At 37.2% G+C, this 25,222-nt stretch overlaps 1 protein-coding gene across 1 annotated transcript; it reads left to right on the top strand.

The window, feature by feature from the left end:
• The first annotated feature begins 8,900 nt into the window (after window positions 1-8,900).
• On the top strand, window positions 8,901-21,755 carry LOC125138214 (transmembrane protease serine 11B-like protein). Its single transcript, XM_047799515.1, is given in 11 exon segments — window positions 8,901-9,078; window positions 11,307-11,422; window positions 13,515-13,633; window positions 13,730-13,797; window positions 16,076-16,236; window positions 16,960-16,998; window positions 17,516-17,690; window positions 19,039-19,087; window positions 19,089-19,299; window positions 19,769-19,911; window positions 20,910-21,755. Coding segments are annotated over 11 exon segments (1,251 nt in total). The 5' UTR covers window positions 8,901-9,070; the 3' UTR covers window positions 21,072-21,755.
• Window positions 21,756-25,222: the final 3,467 nt, after the last annotated feature.

Here is a 25,222-nt window from a genome sequence, read left to right as displayed (position 1 = left end):
TATTTAACTCATATAAGAAATAGGAAGGAAAAAAAGAAAGGGTGGCCAAAATATTTTCATGAATAGCCTAGTTTTGACATTATGTTCATAGTAGACCTTAATTTATTTTTCAGAATTAAAAGAGATATACATTTTGGTAGCATGAGAACATATATGTTGGCTCTACCAAATAAATTATTTTTCATTCTATAAATTATAATTACATTTTGTTAAACTGGAATATGTAAGACAAATAATGTACATGCACTTTTATTTATATGGGAGATAGTTTGTGTACCTTGTAAGATATCAGAGCTTCAACTAGACCAAGTCTCTTAACTTACAGATTGAGAAGCTAAAAACAATTCTTTGCTTAAAGTCATTCTCAGCCTCTCTGAAAAGCTGTACCACTCACGTGAATTTTCACTCATAGAATTTAAATCCAAAATTAGTCCGGAATTTAAAAAATGATTTTAAAGTTGCCATTCTTTATTTAGTATTTCCTTTCTATCCTTCTTCTGTTATTTGTCTGGATTCCTTTGCAGCAAAAAATACCATGAGGCCCTCAAGGGCAGAGAACTGTGTAGCATCTCATGAAGTAGCTCTCCTGACAGTGCATGTGCCAGTGTATGAAGGGCCAACTTTGTAATCTCTGAAAATAGTTCACCTTTTGTAATTTCCTAAAATTAAAAAAGTAGTTTAAAATTTCATAAGCAGCTGAAATAAAAATTCTCTCCTTTCAATTGTGATGTTACTCTTTTATTTTCTCTTTATCATAAATTATGACTCAAATGACATGCATAATGACAAGGAGCCAGTCCATAACCAGGTGTGACAGGATAGCGCTCTTGTCCTCCCCATACTTTTCTCAGGCATGGGACACACATTTATTGAACACCCAGTGTGTTCTAGGAACTGTCAGTATTGTCTTTCAAGGCTGCTGCATTTAGTGGATAAACATAGGCAGTAAACACATGAATAAGTTCGGATTGTGGTAAGTGTTATGAAGGGAAAAAAAAGCAATGTGATAGAAAATAATGGGGCAGATGAGAAGTACTTGAGATCAGAGAGTCTGAACAACTTTTCAAGAGGGCAGCATTTGAATTGGATCTAAATGATGAAGTGGCAAAATATACAAAACATCTGAGAGAAGAAAACTAATAGGAACAATTGTAGAATCCTTGAGGGAGAATTACAAGTGAAGTGGATGTATGGGTAGAAAAAAAAAGAGCCAGTGGGACTTAAGCCTGGTGGGTAAGTGAGAGATGGTAGGGCAGAACTGGAACGAGGGTAATTAAGGGCCAGGTCAGAGAAGGCTTTGTAAAGACCTTGATTGTATTCAACTACAGTGGGAGACCCTTGAGTTTTCCAAGCAGAGGTGTGAGTGAGATGATCTAACACATACTCTGAGAAGATGCTTTAGCTTTGATGATGCAAATGGGCTGGAGTGTGGAGGGGTGAAGGTTATACAGTGAGAAGCAGGAAGATGGATTAGAAGACAGCTGCAGTTGTCCTGTTCTTGTTCCTTTTCCTTGGGTCCAAAATTTATCTAGGTGGAATAACAGAAGGAGTCCTCTTATTATGCAACTCAAAACAGAGGGGGAAAAGACACTTGTAGCGTAATTCTACCACTAAGGGATAAAAGAGCTAAACTACCTGTGTTCAAATCCTAGCTTTGTCACTTACTAGATGTGTGATATTGGGCAAGTTATTGACACCACTGCATCTCAGTTTCCTTAGTGGGACATGGGGATAAGAATAATATCTACTTCCTAGTGTTGTTATGGAGTTTTGATGAGTTAACACATATAATGTACTTAAAACACATAGCAAGTGCAAGATAGGAATTAGCTATTGTCACCTGTCTTTCCTTTGGTTACAATGGATCAGCAGTTGAATCAACACAGATATAAGGCTGAACTCTCTACTTTTGAGTCAAGGTCTTTGTTTCTCTGTCACCTATTCCTCCCATATGATCAATCTTATCCTCTCTACTGGATCATTTCCATAGACACAGTAATTCTCTAATATTTCCCAGATAAAAACAAAGGTTTTTTTTTTTTTCAACCCTACATCTTCCTGCCATATTGCTCTGCAAAATTGGTTGAAAGTACTATCTCCATGTAATTTCTCTGTTTTCTCTTAAACTCACTCCAATCAGGGTATTGATTCAGACACTCTTCTAAAGCCACATTTGCCAAGGTCATCAGTGAGATCCATGTTGCCATCTCCAATGCTCAATTCTTTTCTTACTTAACCCATCAGGAGCATTTAGTATTGTTGCTTTTTCTCTATTGAAACATTTTCTTTACTTGGTCTCTAGATAAAGAACACTTCGGGATAATCTTTTTATGTTATCAGCTATTTATCTTCAGTCTCTTTTGCTAGATATTCTACATCTTCCTAAACTCTAAATGTTGGAGTGGTCCAGGGCTCTGTTCTCAGATGTCTCTTCTCTTCTACTTACATCCATACTCTAGGTGATCTTAGGCAGTCTGACTATCTGCCAGCAACTTACAAGTGTTTTAACTTTAGCTCCCACTTCTCCCTGGACCTCCAGTGGCATATACCTAAAATTTCTGCTTGAGGATCTAATAGGCAAATTACATTAGTACATGAAAACAGAAGGAATTCTTCATCTTTCTTCAGTCTTTCACTTCCAAAAAAGAGAAAAGAAAAGAAAAAAGTCCTGGAGTCATCCTGAGTAATAGATATTTAAAATTATTATCCTTTATTATTTTCATTATTATACTTTTGTATCAGATTGATAATTGGACTGGGAAAGTTCTATCCTTACTTCTGGAAATGTCTGAATACTTGGCTTTGAATATTGGCTGAAATAAAGTCAGTAGGATTTATGTGAGGCTTAAGGTCTGAACTTTCCTGGCAACCCTGGGCCAGTTTGTTTACTGATCCAGGATCCTGCTAGGGACTTCTGCCATGAGCTCTCTTCAAGCTGAAGAGTTTGGTGGTTCAGTCTGGAGACAAAATAAGTGTGCCTGTGAATAAGGGAAGCTCCGTGGGGAGCTTGCACTTGTATATCCCTTGGTCTCCCAATGCTTGTCTGCCCTCTCTTGAAGTTTGCCTTGAAATAAAAGTTTTATTTTATGTTAGTATTCCCTATGGAGTATAGGAGTCTTTTAAAATATCCAAACTTGTAAAATCTTGGCAAGTTTTAATAAATAAAATTGTGGCGGTGGTGAAGATGGCTTGCACAAAGTAGGAGCTTAATGTTAAAATTTCAGAAATCATGTCCAGTTGTAAAACACACCATACTTGAAAATTAAGGGCACTAAATACCCAAAACTCATCATGTCCTAATTACTTTACTATATTTTACTAGTGTCTATGGTCTTGAGGTTATTTACGTTCACTGTATCCGTACGGTAAAGATAAACATAACACAACGCTACTTCTCACCACTTCTAAATCCATGTTCAGTGATGTCAAGCGGGTAGCTTCAAAATGGTCCTGGTGTGAGTATATATTGAGTATACATGCCATGGAAATTGGTCAGTGCTGGAAGTTGGCTCCTACCCTCTGGCCCCGAGACCTGGTTGTTTAAACATTCACTGCCATGCCACCGAATGTAACTATTCCTTATTCACACTTTTAAAAGAAATCTTCACCAGATGATGCAACTTGAGCACAATTTCTATTCCAAGACAAAGCAGCTTTCTGGCCATTGCTCCAGATGTTTTATTAAATGCCTTAAGTATGGCCTGCTAGTGACTAAGGTAAATAACCTCATTGTTTTCATTTTTCATGATTTCACTGCAAGAGGAAGGTTACAGAAGGTGCTATTTTTGAAACATTTCATATGGATGTGTCAAGCACATTGCAGATTTGCAGCTTACAGTGGTTAAAGGATCCCGGAAAAGACAGTCATGTTACAATGTTGTGTTCTCTACAATTATTATGCTTAATGATGAAAATAAGATAATTCTATCATGATTTCTTATGTTGTTTCCTAAATAAATTTAATTATCTTCATTTAAAATTTGTCATGGTTGACACTCTTGGTTGAATAAACAAAACTATTTTCATTAAATTAGGAGTATATACTATACAATAATTCCATTAAATAACTATTTTTGGTTTCATAGGTTTATGGTCTTTACATCAGGTTTATCTCATTTATCAAAAAAAAAAAAAAAGACTGAATAAGGCAGAAATCACTAGTCAGGGTAATGAGATTGTCCTCATATTTTCCTTCCCAGTTATTGATGAAAGAGAAAGGATTAAAAGTCATCAAACTAGACCATGGTCAGAAACAGGGATGAGTTCTTAATAATTAAGGAGCCTAGGAGCACCTCTTTCTTCTGCTTAAAATCCTACTCCACTCCAAGCCTTAATACCCTTACCTTAGAGAATAAAACCTAAACTCTTTATTATGATGTGCAAATCCATACAAAATGTTGCCCCACTTTTCCTGCTCATTATAACAGGTTAAGAAATAGCTTATGTGTTTCCTCTTACCAGAAGGGCTTTCCTAACCTTCCCAGTCTGGTGCTCCAGACTGTCTCAGGCATACACCTGTTGTATACTTTCTACAAGATGTAAACATTCTCTGTTTTTGCATCTGACTATCCTGCTACACTCCAAGCTTCTTAAGAGCTCTTTTCCATCTCTGTTCCTGGACCTGTGGCTGGTTCAGTGGAGCTAATAATCCTGTCCAACTGAATAAAACTAAAATGCCCTATGAGAGGAGTTCCCTTTGTGGCGCAGTAGAAACCAATCAAACTAGTATCCATGTGGATGCAGGTTTGATCCCTGGCACCACTCAGTGCTTTAAGGATCCAGTGTTGCCAGGAGCTGCAATGTAGGTGGTAGAGGTGGCTCAGATCCCATGTTGCTATGGCTGGGAACTTCCATAGGCCGCATACTGCGGCCTTAAGTAATAATAATAATAATAATAATAATAATAATAATAATAATAAAATAAAATGATCTATGAGGATCTGGCTGCTCCATGCATCCCTGTTCTTCCTCCCATCATGCCTCTGCATTTACCTTGTGTTCTGATCACACTGTTACTTGAGATTCTGAAACATGCTATCCTAGGCCTTTCAAATGCTGTTCGTCCTTGTCTAGAATGTCCTTCTGATGTTTTTTCAGGTAAAGTCCTTCCCATTCTTTACAAATAAGCTGACACCTCTGTGAGACTTAATCCACTGTGTTCCCATGGGCTTTGTGCTTGTTGTCATCAAGTCGTCATCTCATCCTGGAAATTCTACAGAGCCAACAAATACAATTTATTTTTAGCCAATATTAATTTGGTCCTACCTCACTGAGAACCTGTATTTTATTGCCAATTCCTTCTTTTTACTTCTACTCAGATGCACATCAAAGATAAGCATTTATTTCAACAAGTATATTTTAAGTTATTTAATGATATAAACAATGTATTAACACATTACCCTTGTGAAAATAGTAAACCCATTACAGTCAAACTAAAGTTTCTTTAGTGATCATTTTCAGTTCTGGTCTCTTTCCTTCTCCTTGGGGATAACCATTACTTTGGAATCCTTCCAGATCTTTTTTAAGTATTTATTTATCTCTTCATAAATAAAAACATGAATTTAAGTATATATAGTAGCACTCACATAAATGTAAAATATTATTTACTGTTTCTTTTAATTATTAATGTTATATTTATCATTCTGCAACTCATACTTTTATTCAATTTTTCTTCAAGTTTTTCTATACAGATCTACAACTACATCAGTCAAAGTGCAGAGTAGGAAAGGCATTTTTAAGCAGAAAGAAATTTGAAGCAGGAAATCATGTACTTCAAAAACTGTCAGAAGGGCTGGTTGTAAGGGCTCTAGGATAAGCTTCAAGGATGATCCACAGAAGACTAGAGAACTGATGCCTAGGGGAAGCAACTGCAACTGAAGTTATTAAATTCAATATCTAAGACCCAAGGATTGGAAAGACACCAGAACCAATGATATTACTTCTGTAGCCTCCTGACACCTACAAGCAAGTCTGATCTCTGCCTACTCTACATTTTTTTGTTAGCTGTCTGGAACCTGGAGAATTGAACACAGAATGGCAGAATGGAAACTGCATATCCCTGTGACCTTTTCACAGCACAAATCCCAAAGCAGCCTCATTTCTGCATTAAAAGGCATCTTACTTGCATCTGCCTTTCAAGTTTCATATGAGTGCCTGCAGCTGGCAGAATCTATTTTGCGTTCAGAATCTTAACTGCAAGGCAGTCTTAGAGATGTGGTTTTTAAGCTTTCCAATCTCTTCATCATAGAAAGGGACCTGAGGATGGGTGACGAGTGGGGGTAATTTATCATATCTATTATAGCCTCATTCTTTTTAACACCCAAATAATATTCCATTATATTAGTATACCATATTTTAACCATTCTTCTATGGATTAATCTTTTGTTTCCATATTTTTGCTATTGAAAACACTGTAATAAATATCACATACGGGAAACTGTGTGTGACTGGGTCACTTTGATGTACAACAGAAAGTGAAGAAATCTTGTAAATCAACTATACTTTAATTTAAAAATGTAGCTGATAAATTATATTAAAGTGACAGAGCTCCTGCTATGCCTTGAAAAAAAAAAAAGAAAACATCATAATAAACATCCTTATATATTCCTGTTTCAGTACATGAATCAGAATAGATATCTAAATATATACCTAGAAGTGAAACAGCTTTGTTATAGGAGATATAGTTTTATTTTATTTTGTTTTATTTTGTCTTTTTAGGGCCACACCCGTGGCATATGGAGGTTCCCAGGTTAGGGGTCGAATCGGAGCCACAGCTGCTGGCCTACACCACAATCACAGCAACACCAGATCTGAGCCGCATCTGCAGCCTACACCACAGCTCATGGCAACACCAGATCCTTAACCTGCTGAGCGAGGCCAGTGATCAAACCTGCAAGCTCATAGTTCCTAGTTGGATTCATTTCCACTGCACCACAAAGGGAACTCCTACAGTTTTAAAATTAAATAAATGATGGCAAGTTGCCCTCTAAAGTTGTTGACTCAATTCTAACTCCTACCATCAACATATGAGAGCCCATTTCCCCTCATGCCTACCAAAACATGAAACAGTACTTTTAATTTTAGTAGTGCTACTGATTATTTTAATGTACATATCTATAATTACTAATGAATATTAAGCATCTTTTATATATTAATGTTCATCTCTATTTCTATGTGAATACTCTTAAATCCTAGCTATATTTCATATTGCATTTTTAAAATACTTTATTAACTTTTAGGAGGTCTACATGTATTTTGGATGGTGATTATTTTATTTATTTTTAAACTTTTTACTTTGAAACAATTATAGATTCACAAGATGTTTCAAAAATAGTAGAAAATGGTATAAAGTGTGGGTATGCCATTTTATTACATGTGGATTTGTGTGTAGCCATCAAAATATAAAATATGAGTGATAATGACAGTAAATATTAGGGGCCAGAAAAAAAAGATCAAAGAGGATAATGCTTTACAGGGAAGGCTTTATGCATAAAGTGGCAATTAGGTTGAACCATGAAGCACAAATAAACATCGGATGGTAGAAATGGCAATCCTGGGAATATTAAACAATATGAATAAATCTTTGGAGGTAGGAAGGTACTTGCCACTCAAGGAATAGAACTGTGAGGAATGGCTCAAATAAAGTCAGGCTTCAGATAAAGTCACTGTTAAGATAATTCAACATCCTGGGCATTGTGCCAAGCGCTTGTCACACATGGCCTCACTGGACACCTTACATGTACAATCTTGTCAGAGTCCATGCTTATCTATGAGAAAGCTGAATTTCAGACTTATGCCAAAGAGCTCATTGAAAGTGGGCTTGGTATTGGGATAGAGGTCATGCCCTACCCCATGTGTACTAGCCTGTTATACCATGCTATGATGGAACAATATGGATAAAAAGAAATGGCATTCTATATGGCCTTGAATATAAGAGAGATTTATATTTTATCCTGAAAGCAATTGAGAGTTTTCATGATTTTTAAATGGAGAAACATCATGAATATGTGTTTTAGGAAGATGTATCATGGCAGTTAATATACCATCATTCAGGTCTGTGTTGAAAAGCCTCCTTAGAGAGGCCTTTCCTGACCCCAGTAAAGATGACGCCCTCCCCTACTTTTTACCCAAATATTTTGCTTTATTTTCTTTATAGCATGTATAAACATCTCATATTAAGTACTTATATTTTCTTAAGTGTTTATCTGTCTTTCCCATTAATGAGTAAGTTCCATGAAGACAAGAACTTGATCATATCCATTGCTCTATTTCCACTGCTAGGAAGGAACAATGGTAGCCTCAGGAAGCACCTGACAAATATTTATTAAATAAATGAATGGAGTAATTGTATGGTTAGAGGTATGAAATATGGTGCCAAGACTTTAGATATTTGTATCCAAAATATCTAAACGACCTCCTGATTTCTGTTTTTGTAAGAATTTGATGTGTCACACAAAAACGTAATGCATATTTACTTGGTAAAACAACGCTTAACTAAATTTTTCCAGCTCCTATGAAGAATTACCAAAATAGAACTGATATTTCTTATCCCAAAACCTACCCCCATCCCACAAAAGTATGCAGAGTCCCAGGGAGAAGTTTTAGAATAGGCATGTTCAGATGAGTAACGCTGTAGCAGAATTATTGTAGAAAAACAATGTCTATGCAAGTCATTTGTCAGAGACTGCTCTGGGGGGTACAGTTGGTTTCACTGGGGAGGAGACCTGTTTCCTGAAAGGGATGGATAGAATCTGAGTCAGAACACTGATTCACCAATCTGTGCTGGTATTTCTTGGGTGGACCTGTCAGGCAACCAATCCAAGCTATGTCTACTGTCTTTTTCTAAGTATCCAACTCAAAGAGAATTTTCACTTCTTCCTTTAAACCACAGCTGTCATCAACACTTGTTAAACGAGTTTGCTTTTAATTGCTTTCTGCCATCACACCAGCCCTTAAAACCCCAAGTATCATTGTGGTTAGTCCATTTACCTGAGAACCTCTGATCAGGACAAAAGGAGTGCAGAAGTTCCTTTACCACTGTTAACATCGACAGCCCTTACATCAGCACACTATGTATAGGTAAGTGCGGATTTGCTTGCCTACTCTCAGACCTAAATGGAATTAACACTGTTTGCCCACCATGACTTCTGCCAAGAGTTGCAGTAAAACAATTGAGTTTGGGGGGAATTTCTAATTTTTGCACAGTGTTCTGGAACTCCTGCATGGAGATAACCCTATTACATAGATACATTTGTGTCTGGGATCTGTAGTTTTATTTAGTGATCTGAGGGCTGCTTCAGAAAGGTACCGTGCAGCTTAACATCCTGTGAATGAAAAAATAATATGAAAGTGTGACAGTTTTAAGATGGAAGGAGGTAAGTAGAGACATAATGTTCTTCTCTCATAAAACAAATGTTACATTGTTATTGGTGGGAATGTTGATAATGACTCCCTTGTTTTTAATATCTTGTGCTTTCTAAAGTGCTTTCATGAATATTGTCTTGAATCTCACAGTACCATTGCTTCATAGGTGTCACTGGTAGAATAATACATAAACCTATGGATTTTTAGCTGTAAAATATTCATGAACTAGACTAGTATAACTATGTATAGACATGTGCTGCTTATTTTTAAATTTTTTATTATAGTTGATTTACAGTGTTCTGTCAATCTCTGCTGTACAGCAAAGTGACCCAGGTATACATATGCATACATTATTTCTTCTCATATTATCTTCCGCCATGTCCCATCACAAGCGGTTGTATATAGTTCCCTGTGCTATGAAGCGACTTATACTACTTATTTTTAAAGTAACTAACCAGGATACTTATTATGTTACCTGAACACCAATCATTAATGCCAACCTGTTTAAAAACATGCTTTAAGTTCATAAAGAATTTTCATATGCATGCAATATAGCAAAATTAACCTAATTTAAAATATTTAATATTTTAATAACTGAAATGTAAATGTATACCTTACACAAATATTCCTCTAAAATGTACACCTTAAGTCAATATTTGAACCCTCAAGACAAATTTTTTTCATAGCATTGTATCCATGTAAAAACATGATTATGAAGAGCATGCTCATTCTGATAGAACCCATACTAAGAACATTTTTTTCTTGAACTGAAGTAAATTTTGTTGTATTATTTCTTTTTATTAAAAATATATTATTCATAACCCTGATATTTTCTTATTAGTGACACCTCTGATCTATCGGTAAAGGAAAGAGTGATCACCCATATTAAAAGTGGAGAGGAAACAGAAGATTGTTTGTTCTCTTTTGTTTTGCCTGTAAGATAGTCATCACCTTTATGCTAGGTGGATAATATTTTCTTTATTTATAGGGCACCTCCTTCTTTTCTTTCATCATTTGACACTTCTGAGAAGTACTAGCCTGAAAGATTTCAAAGGATTAAGCCGTTATTTCTAAGCACTGTTAATTGCCTAGGAAAGGTTCAAGCCCTCATACAGTGCACAGCTTCTCAGAGGGAAGCATTAATCTGACTGCCCAGGGAGCTTAGAGGGATCTGGACACATGGTTGATTCTGCAGGTACAATTAAGGAGAACCTAGTTAATCTTTTTGTTGTATGTGTGTGTCTAATGAATGGTTAAGAGGAAGAAAAGAAACACTAAAAGTAGAAGTAATGATTTTAAAAAACCACATTTTATCAATTTCAATTTCTTTGTAGGTTTAGTCCTATAAGATGGAATTTGAAAAGTTTCAGAAGAAAGCTGTGGTTTAGATGCTTGCCAAGGTAGCACTGACAGCTCATGGCCGACTGAGGTGGACACTGCTCTGATCCAATATGACACTTTATATTTGTGTGTTCTTTATATATGACAAGGCCATAACAAATAATACAGGATCATGGTCATAGCTTAAAAAATTATGATAAGCTTAGGCATCAAGATACTTCTGAAATACGTCTCTTCTTCTCCCTTCCTCTCCATCCCCATCTGGCAAGATCTTCACTTATTGATACTAACTCTGTCACTACCCATCATTGGTCATGGGAGGGAATTAGATTTTACGTATAGATAACTTGGCACCAGCATGAGACTCCCAAAAACAGTTTCATAGCACAGAACCAGAGAGGTTCAGGCTTCAAGGCAAGTAAGCTCACAGGCTGGACTTCCTTCTGTCCTCTCTCCCGCCCTTCTTTCCTGTTTTTCTGTCCTTTGCTAGTGCTTTGACCAAATTTTGAAGATTTAGGGGTGAGCAAGAGGAAAGGCACAAAGATCTGGAATGACTGTGATATTTCCAACATGTCTTTCTTATTCACATCCTTCACCTGCAGACCCGTCGCACCTTCCCGCACATCTCTGCCGCTGTGGATGATCGCCCTCATTGTGTTTGGAGTATTGGCAGTTCTGGGAATAACTATTGGTCTCCTGGTTCATTTTCTGGCAGTAGGTTGGTAAAGAATATATTTTTATTTATTTCACATTAGATATTTTTCTCAATATATGTTGATCTTTCAGCTTAGTGTCTGCTAAGATTAAAGGTTGAAGATTAAAGAGCTAATAGGAAGCTCTGTGAAAGAGGTGTCTGTTGACAATAGTTTTAACTATAGGCTGTTCCATTTAAATTGTTTTGTTGAGAGAACTGAAGTTCCAGTATATTTGACTATTTTTTCTTGAATTGCTCAAAACTTCTAGGTGTAGAAAAATCTTCCTTTGTTTTGCATGGGTATATTCTGGACTACTAGCTCTCCATGGTCAAGTTGGGAGGAAAATTTAGCATATATATACTTTAGTATGATACACATGTTTTCAACTGTCTCAGTTTCTCTAAACTAAAAACATTAGAAGTTGGGGAAGACATTTGTAATCTACTTGTTTCAAGCTATTATCTTTTGGTCTTTTTCTGGGCTTAGAGGAAGGAAAATGTAGAAGTGCTTTCACTCAGTCAGCTTTAAACAGAAGTGTTCTCTTAAACTCTATTGCACCCAGAACATTCTTAGCACAAAAACAAACAAGCCCCCAGCCCCAAACCCAAACCATAAAAAACATATGTGTGTGTAAATTGTAAGTCTTATTTGCAGAACTAAGTGCAAGTAATCAAGTCATGGAAAAGTTGTAAGATAATTCTTTCTGCCCTGTATCTCTTTCTCAATTCATATTTGCATTTGCCCATATACACACACACATACATGCATACATACACATTCTTTTTCTATCATGTTCTATCCTAAGAGACTGGATATAGCTCCTTGTGCTGTACAAGGACCTACCTCATTGCTTATCCATTCTAAATGTAACAGTTAAATGTCTCAGACATTCCATATTCATTTTATCCACTGGTTCTGAGAAAGTACTCTAGGCAGTTGTAACAAAAAACAGTTCATATCCTGCCAATTTATTATTTTACAATGCCTAATTATGGTAATAGGTACAAATATTTAGAAATCTAAATAAAGAGCTAAAGGATGCATTGTGAACACTGAATTACGAAAAATAAATTTGAACAACTTCAAGGTCTATTTTTTGCTTCTTATAGTAAAAACCCAATACACTACATTTGCAAAGCTTGATCTCTAAGGTAAATGATCCATGAAGCACAGACAAGCTACCTAGATAAAAATGTTCATTCACAAATTATTATTTATAAACACATTTTCAGCATTTTGTTTACAAATTTCCAACTTCTTTTTCCATCACCTTTCTCACTATAAAATATTTTCAGCACATTTATAATGATAAATCATATTTTAATTATAGTGCCTCCCATCTCTGCAATCATACAGAACTTGTGGTCAAACAATTAACCTTATCATTTAGTTATATCATTATTGGTATCTCGTGTAATTATTTTATCCGTATTAAGCCTGTCTCTTCTATAAGGCAGACTTCAAAGGCAATAATCATACTGCAAAACATTTATTTAGTGCTTACTATATGCTAGGCACTACTCTACAATGTCAAGCATATTCCTAGATGCTTAATATCTATCACATATTAGGGATAAGATATATTACATATCAAACAGCTTAGTATCAATGAAAATTTAAGAAGGAAATGTAATGGATTAGATATGGGCTTCATATACAGATCAAATATTTAATCTTGACTCTTTTTATTAGCTGAGTGATAGGTAAATTATTGGATATCTTTGATACCACATTTCTCTTGAAAAATGGGTATACTTCATACGTTTTTATAAATTATCTTTACATAGTATATAGTTAATAAATGGTAACTATTTTTATTTGTAGTCTGATAACTATCCTAGACTAAAATATCTTTTATAATATGCCCTATTTGTCTCAATCAAAATGTTCTTCTTCTTTCTGATCTTTGCCTGATATATATCAACTCCATTACTGGTCTTATAAATACTTCCACCATGCCCAGCTATCTAATCAACTGTGGCAGAAAGATTTACAGGGTTTATCAGTAGCAAATATAAGCACAGTATTTACTAGTTGGTATTACTATGTAATCTATATCTGAATTTGAAAAACATTTCACTTAAATAATTATTGGATCATTTCTTTATTTCACAGAAAACACGACCTACTATTACATGGGTAGTTTTAATGTGCTGGATATTCCATATAATAGAAATTATGAAAGGGAGACATCACCAGAAAATAACTATCTTAGCAAAATTCTTGAGACTAAGGTAAATTACTATTTTCTCATATTTATTTCATTGTTAGTTCTCTGAAACAAAAATGTTATTGAAATTTGGTGTCTGACTCTATGTTCTCTTTAACAGATGACTGATGCATTTCAGAGTTCTAGCATTTATAGACAATATATCAATTCCCAAGTCATCACACTAGTGTAAGTAACTAACGACAGAAAAGATAACAACCTATCATAAACACCATTAGATTTCAAGTAAGAAGTGAGAGTTTCGCTGTGTTCTCTGCTCTTGGGTTTGCTGCAACATGGACTACCTGAGGTGGCCCTAGAATAGGAGTCAGATGACCTGAGCCCAGCCTTTGCTACTTAGTATCCTTAGAGTCTTGGGCAAGTCACTGTATCACTTTGAGTCTGCTTCCCTGTCTGTGACATACTGATAGTAACACCTACACTGCCTCCCTCATAAAACTGTACTCAAGAGCAAAGAAGATAATGTGTAAGGAAATGTTGGCAAATAAGCACACTTCCAATGAAGGCAGTTATTGCCTTTACCTTCATCAATGCCTCCTGACAATACTGTCCTTCCTCTGCTCCTGGAACTCATGGGGCACGGGGGGGACTCCTGGAAATGGAGAATAGATCAAGACCTCAATTAGAATTGACCCTGGGACTTGATTTTAGTATTGGAAAGAAAGGCTAAAACTAAATATGTATCTCTCAAAGATAATGGCAACCACCCAAAAGCTTTTGCTTAGTTTTCCCACACATGTAACTTCAGATATCTCTAAAAAAGTGTGCACACATTGGAAAGAATGGAGAGACTACAGATAGAGGTTTTCCTTTTGGCACACCTTGCTAGCCTAATCAAACCTGGATGAGCTGAGTGCTAACTAGAAATGATTATCGATTTATGTGCCAGAAGGTAATCATCGGATAGAAAGATCCAAAGCATAATAAAGCCACTTCAGGAACTAGCCTCCAAGCTGCCTGACAATTCCTACACATCCGTCAGCCAGCCTCTTGGGTTGCACATCTACTTCTCAATCTCACAAATCTGCCCTCAACACTACAGTCAGATTAACCTTCCTCAAGCATGGGGTTTTTCAACAACTTCTCTTTACCCACTGACTAGCATTAAAATCTTCCTCCACCTGAACCCAGTCTCCTAGACACAGCTGTCACTGGCCTATTGAGCATAAAGGGACAGAATGCATAGTGTAAAGAGCCTGCGTTAGGAAGTCAATTATACTGAATCTGGATCCTGGTTTAGTAGCTGTATAATCCTGAGGACATCAGGCAGCCTCTCAGAGCCTCAATTTTTCCTTGTCCATAAAATGAAGATAATGACACCAAAGCTGCAGGGTTGCTGTGGAGACTTAGTGTGATTAAAAAAATGTGATAACATAGTGCCTGGAACACAGCAGTTACTCAAGAAATGCTGATTAATATTATTGTGATCTAGTTATTCTGGAGTACTATTCCTCCTTTTCTCTCCATGATAAATTTTGTTTGATAATGAAGTAGCAATGAAAATATTCTAAGGTTGGGAGTTCCCATTGTGGTGGGAAATGAATCCGACTAGTATCCATGAGCATGTGGGTTTGATCCCTGGCTTTCTCAGTGGGTTAAGGATCCAGCATTGCCGTGAGCTGTGGTGTAGGCCAGCAGCTGTAGCTCTGACTCAACCCCTAGCCTGGGAACTTGCATATGCTGCTGGTGCAGCCCTAAAGGCAAAAAAAGCAAAAAAAAACACAAAAAGACAAAAAAAACAAAAACTAAGGTCCAGAGTGTATGTCGCCTCTTCCATGAAAAGTTCTCTGATCCTTTAAATATGACTTGTATTTGCTCTATTTGCAGATAATATAAATATTGTATTACTTTGCCCCATTTATTATAGTCATTTGTATACATGTCCTATCTCTCCTAGAAATCTGGAAATTTCTTGAGTGGGAACCATGTTACAGTCACCCTTGCATCACCCAATAGTACATAGCTCAGTCACTTGACTGCAGCTGTTGTTCAATAAATGACTGATGAATATCTGAATAAAGTATCTTAGTTCTTATGTGATACTTCTATCCCAAGCCCCAAGCCTTCCTTATTATTATTATTATTTTATTTTATTATTTTTTTGGCCACACACACAGCATGTGGAAGTTCCTGGGCCAGGGATTAAACCCATGTCACAGCAATGACCTGAGTCGCTGCGGTGACAATGTTGGATCCTTAACCTGCAACACCATATGGGAACTCCAGGCCTTTCCTATTTTTTGGTTGTGTAGAATTATTGTCCTCTAAATGGAACAGTCATATGCATACTGTCACTAAGTAAATGTAGGCAGATGGGTAATCCTGTGATTAACTTAAAGGGAAGGCACTGCCCAAGCCCACAGATGTGTAGAAGAAATAAGGATATGAAAGACCAGGGAATAAAGACAAAAATATTTTCTTCATCAAACTTTTATCGTGTTTTTAGTCCTAATGACAACAGTGTGACAGCACATATATGGCTGGTATTCAAGGCTCGTAGATCAGTGAAAGAAGACACAAGAAGAAGAATTGAAAATATCTTACGTCAAATGCTGAGGAACCACTCAGGATCCTTGACTACAGATCCTGATTCTCTCAGACTCCATGGTAAGCTTATGTATTAGAAGAAAGGAGTGTTACTGTCTTCTTTTTATCCCTAACATATATCACAAGCATCAGGCACAAAGCTGATTCTCAATGTTTAAGTGAATGAATGATTGTTTTACATCATAGCAATAATCTGTATACTTCATCATTAAAAATACATTTAAATCATAGTAATGCCACACCTTAAAATTGGTTCTGAGGGAAAAAAATCTACTTCTTATTCTAAATCAAATAGTAAGATTTTAAATAATCCTTAAAAGTGATGATGTATTTTGGCATTCTTTTCATGATCTCTTATAATTTTCAAAAATGGAATAGAATCTTCTATTACAAACAGGTTAATTTTTAAGTTATTTTTGTGTAATAACAGGTATCAGGCTTACCTCTGGTTTTCCTCTTCTTCAAAGCAAAGATACTATCAATTTACCACTTTAGCTGATATGGAATACAATCCAGTTTAATAAAATTTTTCTTACATGGAACTATGAAGATGGTATTTTCCAATTATACATTCATATATAGTAAAATAATAATTCAAATAAATCAATATTATCTCCTTTCTATTGACATTTTATCCTGAGATTCAAAATTATTCCTATTTCTCTCTGGACTTACCATCCCTACTTCCAGGCCGGAGCCAATGAAATAAAATGATAGGTCCAGAGAGAAATAATTTTGAATGCCAGGTATTAAATTTACTATGGACTTTTTCTTCTATTTCAGAAATCAGTAAGGTTCATGCTGAAAAGATTATCAACAACCGTAAGTTCAGATACCTAATTAAATGTATGTGGTGATCTAAAAACATACTGGTCAAGATTTGTTACTCTTGGACAGGCACAGTTCTAATTGCTTTACATATAACTCATTTAATCTCACAATAATCCTATATAGGTATTATTATTACATAATTTTAGAGATTGGAAAACTGAAACACAAAGAAGTGAAATAATTTCCCAATTCATCTAGCTTGTAAGTGATGGGACCAGAATTCAAACCCAGGAGTCTGGTGGCCTAGCCCAAGGACTTAATTGTGACTTATCTCCCTTGGATAGTTTTCATATTCTCCAAGTGTTGCAGTGTCTTGGAGGTACCATGCTGGGTGTGGAGGTGATCCAGTGGCTGCTAGTCTGTCTTGTGCAGATTATATTCTGTTCCTTCAGTGAGACATATTGCCGCATAGAACCATCCAAGAGTAACTCAGCTCACTCTTGGCTTTGTGATCAAACAAACAGTGTCTTTCTGTTTTTCATAGAATAAAACTGATGCTTTCTGACAGGCTGTGGGAGGCGACCAAGGATGTCAGCCACCTATGACAGAATCAAGGGGGGTTCCACTGCTCAGGAAGGAGAGTGGCCGTGGCAAGCAAGTCTCAAAAAGAATGGCCGACACTACTGTGGGGCATCTTTGATCAGTGAAAGATACCTGGTGACTGCAGCTCACTGCTTTCAAAAGTAAGTTCCTCATGTTGCCCAAGGCTGGGGAGACTAAAGTTTGTATACCTGTCATCCCAGTGTGATCATCAACAGCATTCCCTTTCACTCTCAAGTGTCCTGGTTTGAAAAATAAATTACATGATAACACAATCTGAGGCTTTACTATCTTATCAGTAAGGATGGGAAAGTTTTTTTAGTTTTTTTGTTTGTTTGTTTTTGGTTTTGTTTTTTTTTGCTTTTAGGGCTATACCTGCAGCATATGGAAATTCCCAGGCTAGAGGTCAAATCAGAGCTGCAGCTGCCGGCCTACCCTACAGCCACAGCCACACTGGATCTGAGTGGCGCTGCGACCTACACCATAGCTCATGGCAACATGGGATCCTTAACTCATTGAGTGAGGTCAGGGATCGAACCCACGTCCATGGATACAGGTTGGGTTTGCTACCCGCTGAGCCACATTGGGAACTCTCGGGAAAAGTCATTCTTGATATTTTATTCTCATGTGATTTCATCTCTCACGACTTTATTCTCCAGACATCCCAAACAACTGGTAGTTGCTAAGACACATCATCCTGTTTCATACTGCCTTCCCGCTCGGCACCTGCCTGTCTTCCTTTCCTTGTCTTTTAGGCAAATATGACTCACCTAGAGAGCCTCATCAGAAATGTTGCTTTTCCTAAGAAATCTTCCCTCCTTAGAGTACACAGATTTAAATCCTCTTGTTTTGTGGTCCCACTAATTACACACACAACCATTTAAGCATTTCTAACTGCCTGTGTTTATGCCCATATTTCATTAGATTTAAATTTATTGATGACATGGACTGTTTATTTTTATGCCTACATCCTAACTGCCTTATCTAGGAGGGACTCAAGATTTTTAAAGAGAATTAAAATGAATTAAAATATCAGAAGTTGGAGTTCCCGTTGTGGCTCAGTGGTTAATGAATCTGACTAAGAACCATGAGGTTGCAGGTTCGATCCCTGGCCTTGCTCAGTGGGTTAAGGATTTGGTGTTGCCGTGAGCTGTGGTGTAGGTCGCAGAGGCGGCTTGGATCCTGCGTTGCTGTGGCTATGGTGTAAGCCGGCGGCTACAGCTCCTATTGGACCCCTAGCCTGGGAACCTCCATATGCCAAGGGTGTGGCCCTAAAAAGACAAAGAGATCAATATATATATAAATGATATTTCCTTGCTTTATAATCCACCAGCAGTGAGAAAAATCTGACATATTCTGATATATTTTCTCACTGCTGGTGGATTATAGAGCAAGGAAATATCATTTATGTCATGAAAAGACCATAATAGATGCAAGCTCTATCCCATTACTCTGAAATAAATACAAAATACATGATTTATGTTTCTTTAGGACAAAAGATCCAAGAAACTATACTGTCAGCTTTGGCACCAAAGTAAGCCCCCCCCTATATGCAACATTATATTCAACAAATTATTATTCATGAAGACTACGTCAGGGGTGAACATCATGATGATATTGCAGTTATAATGCTTACTGAAAAAGTTTTATTTAAGAAGGATGTACATCCAGTTTGTCTTCCTGAAGCCACACAGATTTTTCCACCAGGTGAAGGTGTTGTCGTTACAGGATGGGGAGCACTTGCACACAATGGTAAGTCTAGGGAAAACTTAACATATAAGGTACAGAAGCAACAGAAAAAATTAGTGATTTAGGTACAGAATGAAAGGCACTGTTTACCTCCAGATGCCCAGTACTCCCAGGAAATCACTTAGGGAATGGTGCATAAGAAGTCAGGACTTTGCAAACTGCTTTTGTGTGAAATATTCCAAAGGAGATCAGTTTGGTTACAGAAATTCCTTAACCTGGAGAACCTAACTGAGAAGGTCCTGATTCAAAGATGTAAGAAGAGAGATAAGGACATAGAAAGGCAGCATTAGAGAGATGTTTCAAATTATTCTTTGAACATTTCTTTTTCTTTGGTTTGAGTGAGGGAACTGGGCAGGCTCTTTTAAGAATAGGCAAGAGTCAAATTCAGTCTTATGCACAAAGGACAAAACAAATTTTCCATCCTGCTCTGTTACTGAGCAGCTCTTTTGCTGATAATGTTTACTTCTGTTAGGTGAATACCCACTGCTACTTCAGAAAGCACCTGTGAAGATTATTGATACGAACACCTGCAATGCTGAAGAAGCATATAATGGTATGGTCAAAGACACAATGCTATGTGCTGGGTACCTAGAAGGAAATATCGATGCCTGCCAGGTAAGTCTGGACATTATTCCTATCATCCATAGAGTCTATAAGTTACTGCTATTATTTTATATAAATTGTCAATATGGAAATAATCCTATGTTCCAATTAGTTTACTCTTTTACAGTTCTGTCAAACTCCCTCACAGCTCTGGCACTAAAGTAACTCTCCCCTACATGTGTTCATAAGTATTTAATAAACACATGTTGGACTTAGTCTGAGTCAAGCCCTGATTGAGGTCCTGTACAAATTTTAATCCATTTAATCCTCACTGCAACCTTGTGAGTTAGGTGCAATCACTACTATTATTTTACAGATGAGGAAAGTGAGGTAAAATCATTTGCAGGTCACCCAGCTAGTATGTGGGAGATCTGGCATTAAACCAAGTTAATCCAGCAGCACAGTCCATACTCTGAGCCATATTTCAATAAAGCCTCAGTCTCAGAAATACTTAAATTACATCTGGCCTATTTCTTTTACTTTCTTAACCACCCTATGGCTATGGTTTTATTACTTTTCACAGATACAAAGCCCGATATTCCAGTATATCTGTAATATATGTCTCCCAAAGCATTTTCATAGAACTCATGAGTTCATGCCTTCAAGGTTCCAGGTAACTCCAAAGAGCCCCAGAGAATACCGTCTGGTCAGTCCATTGCTGAGGTTAAGGGTGATGCAGGGATCTCAGTCATGCATGTTACCATGGACTTTATAAATCTTGAATCACAAACTTCCATCGGGGTTTATCACTGTGCATAAGTAAAGTATCTAGAAGTAAATTTTTTTTTTTTAGAGACACACCTACAGCATATGGAGGTTCCCAGGCTAGGGGTCGAATCAGAGCTATAGCTGCTGGCCTACACCACAGCCACAGCAACACAGGATCCACTGAGCGGGGCCAGGGATTGAACCTGCATCCTCATGGATACTAGTCCAGTTCGTTAACCGATGAGCCACAATGGGAACCCCTGGAAGTAAATTCTTATAATGATAAATATTCTTTTATTTAGGGTGACTCTGGAGGACCACTAGTTCATCCCAATTCTCGAAATATTTGGTACCTTGTTGGCATAGTGAGCTGGGGAGAAGAATGTGGTGAAGTCAATAAGCCGGGCGTCTATATACGAGTGACCTCCTTCCGCCACTGGATTGCCTCTAAGACTGGTGTCTAAGAGAAGAGGACCTTGTAGCCACTGTCTTCTGTCATTTTGGCCTGTTACTCTAAGCATTTTAAATCAGTGTGTACAATGTCTGTTTTGAGAGATTTTTGGTCATGTGGGAATATTTATGAGCCTTGATTTTAAGCTGACACTGAAAGGCAAAACAAGAAATCTCAAGTTTAGCTGAGAAAAAGTCTAAGAAAGTGTTCCCATAAAAAATGTGCAATTACTATCTGTCTTCTATTTCATGCACCCACACCATGGTTATCTCAGCACAGCATAAAGTTCTTGGTTTCTGGTCATCCAGACTTTCTAGAATCATGAAAGTATGGCCTTGTTCGTTGTGAGTTAGCAAGCAGCACAGAGAGACTAGAACCAATACCTTCTGAGGACTGGGCTGGGAACACGCTGTATCGGCCCACATTTCATGGATTTTATGGCAAGGATAGAGTTGTGAACTAAATCTGATCTGAATTTAGGCACTGACTTAGAGTCTTCTACTTGTAGTAGCATCTTGCTAACTCTTGTAATCGCTGTGAAAGAATTTCACTGTCAGCAAAATGAGACAAGACAACACCTCTTTTATTTACAGACACCAGACACACTAATTCTGCAGTGTTGATACAGATTTCTACAGACATTCTTCATTTGTGACATACATTAAAAAATATCTATGAACTAGGAAAATGTATTTTAATTAAAACAAATTTAAAAGTAAGCTATCTTTGTTGAATACAACAATTTTCTTTTTTTTTTTTTCAGTTTGTTTTTATTTTCTTGAGTCTTTTACAAATGGCTTTTTCTCTTTTCTTCTGCTGTTATTTTTTCCACTTGGTCACATCTTGGGAGAGGGCTCCAGCATGGTTAGGAAGCCACCTCAAGGGTGAGGCAGTGGCTCTGGGAGTCCAGAGGGAAGCAACGGGTAGGTCTCTCAAAGGCTGCTCCAATAACATCTGAGGATGACGCCTGCCCGGCCATGTCAAGGTTGAGGCCTGAAAGCCTGTGGACTTTGGTCAGGTGGCTGTACATCGTCTGGATGAGTGGTGGCTCTGGGTCTAGGGAGTGGCTCTCCAGGAAGCCACAGAGGTGGCAGGCAGCACTCTCCGTGCCTCATCTCTCAGGCCAAGGCAATTTGCGTGGCAGGCAGATGTGGGGATGGTTTCTGGACTTCCCAGAAAGGGGCTTAGTCATAGCACAGGTTTTGGATCTTCAGGAAATGCAGGGTAACTGTGTACTTTTCCCAGGCCCACGAGCAGAGGAAGCCATCCAGCAGTCCCCCATGGGAATGGAGGCCAGGGGGCGGGGGGCAGGGGTGGTGAGCGAGTCCACAGGAGCAGGCTGACCAGGCACCCATGGTGGCCTCCATTTGGAGGAGTGAGTTTACCTGATCTAGGGGCTTGTGGTTCATTGTTGGCTAGGTGTTAACCACACACACAAACTGGTATTAGCAGGTCTCTGAAACAGATGATGAAATGGCTGAAAAGATGGTTCCAGAAGCTGCAGCTGGAGACTGAGGAGGGAGCTAAGGGTGTCTGGAGCCTGGCACAGGGCAGTTCCATCCCAACAAAAGACAGAGCCACACTCTGTGCCTCTAGCTGGCTGTTCTGAATGTACTTCAGTTGTATTCTATTTAATTATGTAAACTAGTAATTTAGAAAAAAGAACTACTGTTTGGTCCTTTTATCCATAAAATTATTCCCGGAGAGTAGGTTCTTATCTCATTACAGAAGGAATTCAGAGATGAGACATAGAGGTGAGAAAGCAAAGTGAAGACTTATTAAGTGCGCACACACTCTCAGGAGGAGAGCAGGAGGTCCAGTGGATGGCTGCCTGAGTTCCTTGGCAGGCAGGTCATCCAGGGTGTAAATCAAAGAGCGGTGTGTCCTTTGAGGAGGGAGGGGTTTGGGGTCATACTTCCTGCTCACAGATCCACAGAGGAGTGGATAAAGAAGATGTGGTACATATACACAATGGAACATTACTCAGCCATTAAAAGAAAGAAAGAATGGCATTTGCAGCAACATGGATGGACCTAGAAATTATGCTAAATGAAGTTAGTCAGACAGTGCGACATCAATATCATATGCTATCACTTATAGGTGGAATCTAAAAAAAGGACACAATGAACTCCTTTGCAGAACTTCTTTGCATACTGACACACAGAAAACTTATGGTTTCCAAATGAGACAGGTTGGGGCCGGGGGAATAGGCTGGCAGTTTGGGATGGAAATGATATAAAACTGGGTTGCGATGATTGTTATACAACAATAAATGTAATAAAATTCATTAAGTAATTAAAAAAGTGTTTTTAAAAGTCTTTCTGTCGTATATAATCCAGTTTCCTAAAATGTTCAAAGACCAACAACTTCTAGAGAAGTTTCAGCATGTTCAATTCTAGTTGTTAACTGCCTTGATTATTTAACCCATTTGCTCATAATTACCGTAAAGATTACAATATCATCATTATCGTTATAAATGAAATAATAAAGCTTAACATTCCCTGAGTCCTTACTATGTGTCAGGCACAATTCTAATAACTTTATAGGCATTGTTTCAACTAATCCATACATCCTACAAAACATACCACAATTATCCTAATATTACAGGTCAGGAAACCGAGACACAAAGAGGTTAACAACCTCGTTCAAAGACTCAGAATGACGTCCATTGTATATCATTCTGCCATCAGAAAAGTTCATAATAAGGAAGTGACTTTGACCAGAGGTATTAACAGTTCACCTTTTTGTGTGCCTTTTTATACAGTGTAACCTCTGACAACTGTTCCCCTATGAGCAGTCTAAGAAAGAGGAGGAATAACAAAAGCAGTAAATCGACTTTCTTCCAAGAGGGTTAAAAAAGGATTTAAGTAGAGATTAGATCCCTACTCATCTAGATGGGGGCAGGAGGGATTCAAAGACTTGGCTTTTGAAGTGGAGGTAGAATCAGAAGTGGGGAAGAGTGATACACAGTATCAAGTGAACACTAAGATTTTTATCAATTCTCTAATTCTATGTTTCTGAGCTTTCAGATGCAGTGTCCATAACAGATGAACTATTCGACATGAACTTTTGCCAGAACTCTATCTTGGACTTAGAATCTTTTTCGGTCCCATCTGTTAATGATGAAATTTTATTAATGTGGAACGGTAAACTTCATTTTTTGTAAAAAAAAAAAAAAAAAGTCATTTTATTCCAAATAAACGTGCACCTCTTTTTTAATGCAAAATGAAAAGAGCTTTATGGAGCCTAATTGATCATTAATTTCAACATTTAAGTACATATTACTTATATTAATTAAGTCCCTATTTTATTGAATATAAGTTTGTTAATGTCAAAATTTGTAATCACAAGTAACAATGCAGATGCAGTTGTTTGTATATATAAAATTTTACTGACTATTTAAAAAAAACCAAGGACTGTCAATTAGCATCGTTTCTACTTATACACTATTCAAAAAAATCAAAAATTCTGTGGATGTTTTTTAAATGATGGAGGATACCATAAGCACAATGTTACAATTTAAAATATATTCTGCTTAATTATAATTGGTAATTTGAGAAAAAGGAGAACTACTAATTTAGTTCCTTTATCCATGAAATGATAGTTTAAAATTCACTTCCTGACATCTTGATATCATTATGCTAAGAACAGCGCAAAATTTGGCACAGGTAGTTTTGATTAGAAACAGTTATCTTAAATACTTCATATAAATTAATTAAGTGTGCATAATATGCATGAAGTTAATGCATAATAAAAATGAAGTTTCAAACATAAGGTTTTGAACATTTATGGCAATGTATATTAGGTATTACACATATTAAAATTTTATACATTAAAAATCTGAGGTTAAAGGAAAACAATGATTACTTGAAAGAGTTATTCAAGGTATTCATTCAGTTTGTTTCAGAAGAAACCAGACTTCAGAGAACTCTGTGTCTGCCACGTCTGGACACTTGATATCCAGGCAATAATTGCCACATACTTTTTCTAAGTTCTGGGAAGGATACTTCTGTACTGGATTATTGCTGGTGATTTTCTCTTTTGGAGCTGTCTTAACCATTTATACTTGCTTCTCTCTCCTTCTTTGGTCTTATTGTATTCGTTAGACCTTTGACAATGTCCTCAGTGGGGGTGGCAGATTCTGCAACAATTTTCCTATAAAAC

Source organism: Phacochoerus africanus, chromosome 10 (assembly GCF_016906955.1).
Source record: "Phacochoerus africanus isolate WHEZ1 chromosome 10, ROS_Pafr_v1, whole genome shotgun sequence".
NCBI classification, from domain to species: domain Eukaryota; kingdom Metazoa; phylum Chordata; class Mammalia; order Artiodactyla; family Suidae; genus Phacochoerus; species Phacochoerus africanus.
This window is presented reverse-complemented; position numbering and strand designations above follow the sequence as displayed.